We start from the raw sequence: 7,895 nt of genomic DNA, 5'->3' as shown, positions 1-7,895 counted from the left end.
GGACGTGACCGTTGAGCTCGCGTCTTTTGTGCGTCTCGCGCGTTAAAAGAATTTAAACTTTTACACGCAGCGCAGCTCATCAATGTAATTTCCAAAACAGTGGACCAATCAGAAGACACCGGAGGCGGGGCAAGCGTTGCATGCTTTTGCTTACAGTAGCAGGTTGGCATGGCAACTTTTGTATTTGTGACCCTGGACCACAAAACCAGTCATAAGGGTCAATTTTTTTATTTATACATCATCTGAATAAATAAGCTTTCCATTGACATATGGTTTGTTAGGATAGGACAATATTTGGTCGACATACAACTATTTGATAATCTGGAATCTGAGGGTGCAAAAAAATCTAAATATTCGCCTTTAAAGTTGTCCAAACGAAGTTCTTAGCAATGCATATAACTAATCAAAAATTAAGTGTTGATATATTTACGGTAGGAAATTTACAAAATATCTTCATGGAACATGATCTTTACTTAATATCCTAATGATTTTTGGCATAAAATAAAAATCTATAATTTTGACCCATACAATGTATTTTTGGCTTTTGCTACTTACAGCTGGTTTATGACTGGATTTGTGGTCCAAGATCACTGAGATGCTGCCCTGCTCTTTCTCTTAATCAGCAGTGTTCTATTTACATTCATTATTTAAATCATTTGTTTACAGGAGATGCGAGTTATTATTTTCTACTTTTCACATTCCTTTTCGCATTATTTAAAATAATATTAATTTACAAGAGATACAAGTTATTTTCTACTTTTCACATGACAATATTTAAAATGTATTTTGTTTGCAAGAGATGCTGGTTATTTTCTACTTTTGACATGGCAATATTCATTTATTTTGTTTTCAAAAAAAAATGAAAGATAAGAAATGCACTCTTTCATTAGAAAAAAACCCCCACCTTTAATAGTTGAGTATATTTACAGTGCAAACCTTTAATGAACTATGAAAAAAAAAAAAACATTAAAAATAAAAAAATGTTAATAATCGTTCATTAATCGTAATCGAGGTAAAGTGTTCAATTAATCGAGGTTTTGATTTTCGGTCATATCGCCCAGCCCTAGTTTATATCCTGTGTGTTTGTGTGTGTAGATTCTGATCGAGCTGGAGACGGCGCTGCTGGACGATCAGCATCACTGGTATAAGCTCCAAACACACGACCTGTCCTCGATGCCGCTGCCGAACCCCTCGCCCTGCATGCAGAGACGCCTCCTGCACGGAGAGAGCCCCACACGCAGGTTACAGAGTACGTACTGTTACAGCAAACACAAGCACACACTCTCAGGAAGAAATACAAAGCTGACCCTAAGGTACAAAAGCTAGACGGTACGTCTTTATACTATTTTTTTTTCTCCTTAGTGGCACATATTAATATTAGTGCTGTCAAACGATTAATCACAATTAATTGCATCCAAAATAAAAGTTTTTGTTTACATAATATATGTATGTGTAGTGTGCATATTTATTATGTATATATAAATACAAACACATGCATGCGTATATTTATGAAAAAGATGTTAGGTTTATATATTAAATATATTTATATATAATATAACATATAAATATAAATATATAAATGTATATACATGTACATATTTTCAAAATATATACAGTATGTGTGTGTATTTATATATACATAATAAATATACACAGTATACACACATATATTATGTAAACAAAAGCTTTTATTTTGGATGCGATTAATCGCGATTAATTGTTTGACAGCACTAATATTAATATGTTGGTGGTATTGCATTACAAGTAACTCAAGTTACGTAATCAGATTACTTTTTTCAAGTAACTAGTAAAGTAGCGCATTACTTTTAAATTTACAGTAAAATCTTTGAGTTACTTTTTGAATTGTGTAACGTAAATTTTAAGAAATTGGAGGCACTTCCTTCAGCCTGAGGCTTATTCATTTCACTTTTGGTGTGAAAGGGCTTTTAGAGTTGCCAAAAATTGAACTTTTTTTTTTAATAAGCAAGCCCAGCCCAGGGGACAAAAAGTATTGAAAAAGTAATGTAATGCATTACTTGCATTAAAGGGATAGTTCACCCAAAAATGAAAATTCATAATTTACTCATCCTCAAGTTGCTGGTACCCATCGACTTCCATGGTATTTATTTATTTTTTCATACTTTGGAAGTCTACTGTCAACTGTTTTATGAAATATCTTCTTTTGTGTTCAGCAGAAGATAGAAATTCATACAGGTTTGAAACAAGGTGAGGGCGAGTAAATGATGACAGAAATTTCATTTTGGGGTGATCTATCACTTTAAGTGTTCACACTACAGTTGAATGTGATCTCAATCTGATTGTGAAAAGCAAAAATCACATTGAATCACATTTTCAAATGGAGTCTGGACCATTTTTATTTGTGGAAATCAACTTCTGTGTGATTTGTTTGATTTTTACGTCAGTCATTCATCATGATTTTGTGTTTGGTTTACTATTTGTGTAAATCATAAAATAATGTATGAATTGCACTGTATTACATAGAGATATGCAAAAATACACACATACTGTTCAAAAGCATTTGGTCTGTAAGATTTTTTAATGTTTTTGAAAGTATTCTCTTCTGCTCACCAAGGCTGCATTTATTTGATCAAAAATACAGTAAAAATAGAAATATTGTGAAATTTTATTACAATTTAAAATGTCTGTTTTCTATGCGAATATATTTTAAAATGTAATTTATTTCTGTGATTTAAAGCTGAATTTTCAGCATCATTACTCCAGTCTTCAGTGTCACATGATCCTTCAGTAATCACTCTAAAATGCTAATTTGCTGCTCAAGAAACATAATTATCATTATCACACTTGTGATGAATCCTTGCTGAATAAAATGAATATTATTAACATACTGATAAAATTATAAATAAAAGTATTGATTACAAAGTATTAAGTAATTAAAAAAAACGGACCCCAAGCTTTTGAACGGTAGTCTGTTATCTGTTTAAAATGTAAAGAACTTGAAGTCTTTGAAAATGAATTTTAAAAATCAGAATACGAAACTTTGCCAGTTTGAATGTAGGCAATCTGCTCTGGTACAAATGTCCTGTATATTCTGTATCGTTTTTATGTCCAGAACTGATATGATCATATTTTATGTATGTTTGTTTTTGTTGATGTTTCTTGTTTTCATGTTTTGTTTCCTTCAAAAAATATTACTGTCTATCCACCACTGACACATTTCCAGACAAGGGCCCATATTTTTACAACTCAGGTAACTTTGCCCTGCTTGCTCCAGCTAGCATGCGATTGGCCAGCAGTGTGATTTTACTCTCCTCTACACTCTCAAAGTGTGATCTCCCCTCACTTCCGCCTCATGCTCTTCAGAAACCCACGCTGTCCCTCACAACCTGCATGGAGCTGCTGACGCCCATCGCTGCTGCTACATGCCACCAGTCCTCATTGTACAGCTTATCTGCCTGTTTAGGCCTGATCTTCACCATTACAATATAAAGAAAAGCAGCCTAGTTAACAGTCCTGAGTCACGCTTTTCCCAGCCTCTCGCAAACCTTTCTGTGGTTGGTGTTTGCTGTGTTTCACTGTTTTGATTTCAGACTAAATGATAGTAAACCTCACGCCGCTCGGTTCTGCTCACACTGATCTTGTTTGTAATATTTGAGTCTGAACACAGTGTGTTATCAGTGTGATTTTGAACATGTTTTCCAACACACAGTCACGTTAAGAGGGTCTTTTCTTCATTATGACTCGTGATCTCTTTCTCTGTTTCTCTCTCTCTCAGGGTCACAGAGAATCAGTGACAGCGAGTTCTCTGATTACGACTGTGAAGACGGGATTGGTGTTATCTCAGGTACAGCTAAGTCACCTGCTTTAGCGCCGCACTGTACTTACAAAACTGAAGACTTGAGCCTGCTTGAAAGCATTTTACTCACTCCTTTTCAGTTAAATTCATAATTACATGCATATCAATACATTTATAATATAACTATTAGAAGTATTTGTAAATATCACAAAACATATACAGAGTTCTGGCATGAAACTGTAGATGGCGCAGTCCGATAGGTCTAACTCAATCTGACCTAATGACATCATTATCACATGGCAGCTGATTGGTTCTCTTCTGTATCGGTAGCCAATGAGCTCGCTGCTGAGCTCGTTGCTCAACATTCACATATATTACTAGTGCTTGCCGTAGCAGTTGCAGCTTGCTTCAGAAACCCTCCACCTTCCCCAGCTCCACCTGTATAGATCTGCTACGAGGTGATTCATGTATGCTATACGGGGATTATGTCATGTATGTTATATTTGCAGCAGCAATATTTCTTACATGCTCACAGCAGTATGTTGTGGATGTATTGGCAGTAGCAAGTCTCAGTACTGATAGCAGATCTGTTCCGTCAAGACCAAATACATTAACATTGTCATGTACATTACCATGCCAATCCCTCCGAGAGTTGTCATGACAGAAATATATTTTAGGGCTCTTTTTGCACTTTTGTGCACACTTTGCACCATAATATGAGTGAAATGTAATTCTATACAATACTGTTCAAAAGTATGGGGTCAGTAAGATTTTTATATGTTTTAGAAAGAAGCCTCTTCTGCTCACCAAGACTGCATTTATTTGATCAAAAAATACAGTAAAAACGTTAATATTGTGAAATATTTTTACAATTTAAGACAACTCGTGTCTATATAAATATATTGTAAAATGTAATTTATTCCTGTGATCAAAGCTGAATTTTTAGTATCATTACTCTAGTCTTCAATGTCACATGATCTTTCAGAAATCATTCTAATATGCTGATTTATTGCTCAAGAAACATTTATTATTATTATCAATGTTGAAAACAGTTGTGCTGCTTCCTATTTTTGTGGAAACAAGGATTCACAGATAAATAGAAAGTTCAAAAGTACAGCATGTATTTGAAATAAAAATCTTTTTGTAACATCATAAATGTCTTTACCATAACTTTTGATCAATTTAATGTGTCTTTGTTGTTCTTTCAAAAAAAAAATCTTACTGACCCCAAACTTTTGAACACACAGCCAAACACTGATTTAATGGGGCACAATCTGATCAGAATAAATTAATAAATGTCAGTTGTGTCTGTAATGATCTTTTCAATGTCTGATCGTACACGGCTTGTCCTGTTCACACATGCTTATCAACAAATCAAACTAAAGGATATTGTCAGAGAGAAGATTACTGTGAACTTTAGTGTCCCGACTCAGCACAAGGAAAATCCTCACCGTCATTTCACACTGACCGCATTGGTTCTGTTCACTTTTTAAGGTGTTTTCATGTTCCTGAATGAAGTGTTGATATCACTGTAAAATAAAGTTCAGCGTGGTAGACCACATACAGTTCTGCTAAAAAAGTATTTGGACACCTAAAAATGTCTGAATGCCATTGTATTAGATGCTACTTTGCTCCTATTTTTCAGTGAATGTATGATTTATAATTTGGTTGTTAAATGGCATTGCTGAAGTAAATGTGTGTTGTGTTGTGCTTGCCTCAGATAACCGGCACAATGGCAGGGATTTCCAGAGCTCCACTCTGTCTGTCCCTGAGCAGGTGATGTCGTCCAATCACTGTTCCCGATCAGACATGGTATGTTATATTTGCAGCAGCAATATTTCTTACATGCTCACAGCAGTATGTTGTGGATGTATTGGCAGTAGCAAGTCTCAGTACTGATAGCAGATCTGTTCCGTCAAGACCAAATACATTAACATTGTCATGTACATTACCATGCCAATCCCTCCGAGAGTTGTCATGACAGAAATATATTTTAGGGCTCTTTTTGCACTTTTGTGCACACTTTGCACCATAATATGAGTGAAATGTAATTCTATACAATACTGTTCAAAAGTATGGGGTCAGTAAGATTTTTATATGTTTTAGAAAGAAGCCTCTTCTGCTCACCAAGACTGCATTTATTTGATCAAAAAATACAGTAAAAACGTTAATATTGTGAAATATTTTTACAATTTAAGACAACTCGTGTCTATATAAATATATTGTAAAATGTAATTTATTCCTGTGATCAAAGCTGAATTTTTAGTATCATTACTCTAGTCTTCAATGTCACATGATCTTTCAGAAATCATTCTAATATGCTGATTTATTGCTCAAGAAACATTTATTATTATTATCAATGTTGAAAACAGTTGTGCTGCTTCCTATTTTTGTGGAAACAAGGATTCACAGATAAATAGAAAGTTCAAAAGTACAGCATGTATTTGAAATAAAAATCTTTTTGTAACATCATAAATGTCTTTACCATAACTTTTGATCAATTTAATGTGTCTTTGTTGTTCTTTCAAAAAAAAAATCTTACTGACCCCAAACTTTTGAACACACAGCCAAACACTGATTTAATGGGGCACAATCTGATCAGAATAAATTAATAAATGTCAGTTGTGTCTGTAATGATCTTTTCAATGTCTGATCGTACACGGCTTGTCCTGTTCACACATGCTTATCAACAAATCAAACTAAAGGATATTGTCAGAGAGAAGATTACTGTGAACTTTAGTGTCCCGACTCAGCACAAGGAAAATCCTCACCGTCATTTCACACTGACCGCATTGGTTCTGTTCACTTTTTAAGGTGTTTTCATGTTCCTGAATGAAGTGTTGATATCACTGTAAAATAAAGTTCAGCGTGGTAGACCACATACAGTTCTGCTAAAAAAGTATTTGGACACCTAAAAATGTCTGAATGCCATTGTATTAGATGCTACTTTGCTCCTATTTTTCAGTGAATGTATGATTTATAATTTGGTTGTTAAATGGCATTGCTGAAGTAAATGTGTGTTGTGTTGTGCTTGCCTCAGATAACCGGCACAATGGCAGGGATTTCCAGAGCTCCACTCTGTCTGTCCCTGAGCAGGTGATGTCGTCCAATCACTGTTCCCGATCAGACATGGCCCGCACACGCTCGCGCTCACCCAGCGTCCCTCCACTGCAAAGGTACAAACAAACGCATAAGAGCCGTTCGTTATGGGTCAAGAGGTCATATCATAAAACATACTCCAGACTTCCTTCCAAAGACAAAAAAAGATGATTTATTGAAACAATTCTCATTCTTCAACTTCCTGACATCAAATGGATAAATTAGGGATGCACGATATTATCGGACCAATATCGGAATCAACAGATAATGGTTTTAAATGTAAATATCAGCATCGGCCCGATATTAAAAATTATGCCGATATGTATTGCCGATAAGAGGAATACGTTAACTCACATGTGCTCAGGGTGTGCTAGCGATTAGATCACGTCAACAGTGTGGCTCATTCTTGAAGCAAAGTTTTGCCTGAATGATGATTAGATTCACTGTTTTGGATCACTGCATTTAAACTGTGAAAGCACGTACAGAATGACGCGTTCATGTATGATAGAGTAAACAGTAATAGCATGTGCAGTAGCAGCAGCGGCAGCCTCCCCCGGGTCCTAATGCCTGCTCAGTAAGGAGTTTTAGGCTGTTGGCCTACTTCTAATAAAAGAAAGAAAAATACACAAATAATATTTAGACTGTGTTTCTGATTAAATAAAGCAGTTATTGATGCCATTAAATTATGAGTATTTTTTTATTTAAAGGTAAGAAGCTATAGCTTACATGAACAAAAAAAATCACAAACATGACATTTATATTAAATAATTTTATATATACTGATTTATTCATTAATGTGTAATATGTTATATTTTTTAAACAAATTATGAGCTCTAAAAGATTTTCAGAATTTTTACAACTCTTTTGCTTTAGACCATTTGCAAATGTTAAATCTTAAAATAAAAAGTTAAAGTTACCACTGCATCTTTCTGAAAAAAAAAATGCAGATGAATGAAAAATGTTTTTTTATATAGTTTATTTATAGTTATTTTCAAATCTTCAATGTACTGTCATTATAAAA

The 7,895-nt window shown here is 34.5% G+C and overlaps 1 protein-coding gene across 1 annotated transcript in view; it reads left to right on the top strand.

Annotated features, from left to right (window-relative positions):
* The window catches only part of LOC107714466 (regulating synaptic membrane exocytosis protein 2-like), a 70,972-nt gene that overhangs the window by 5,253 nt on the left and 57,824 nt on the right, over positions 1-7,895 (top strand). Inside the window, exons 4-7 of the mRNA XM_016520305.1 lie at positions 1,096-1,249; positions 3,203-3,229; positions 3,755-3,823; positions 6,816-6,951. Coding sequence (XP_016375791.1) covers positions 1,096-1,249; positions 3,203-3,229; positions 3,755-3,823; positions 6,816-6,951 — 386 coding nt within the window. The remainder of the gene's footprint in view (positions 1-1,095; positions 1,250-3,202; positions 3,230-3,754; positions 3,824-6,815; positions 6,952-7,895) is intronic.

Source organism: Sinocyclocheilus rhinocerous, unplaced genomic scaffold (assembly GCF_001515625.1).
Source record: "Sinocyclocheilus rhinocerous isolate Xijiao unplaced genomic scaffold, SAMN03320098_v1.1 scaffold2404, whole genome shotgun sequence".
Taxonomy (NCBI): Eukaryota; Metazoa; Chordata; class Actinopteri; order Cypriniformes; family Cyprinidae; genus Sinocyclocheilus; species Sinocyclocheilus rhinocerous.
The sequence above is the reverse complement of the archived record's forward strand: the minus strand, read 5'-3'. Positions and strand labels throughout refer to the sequence as shown.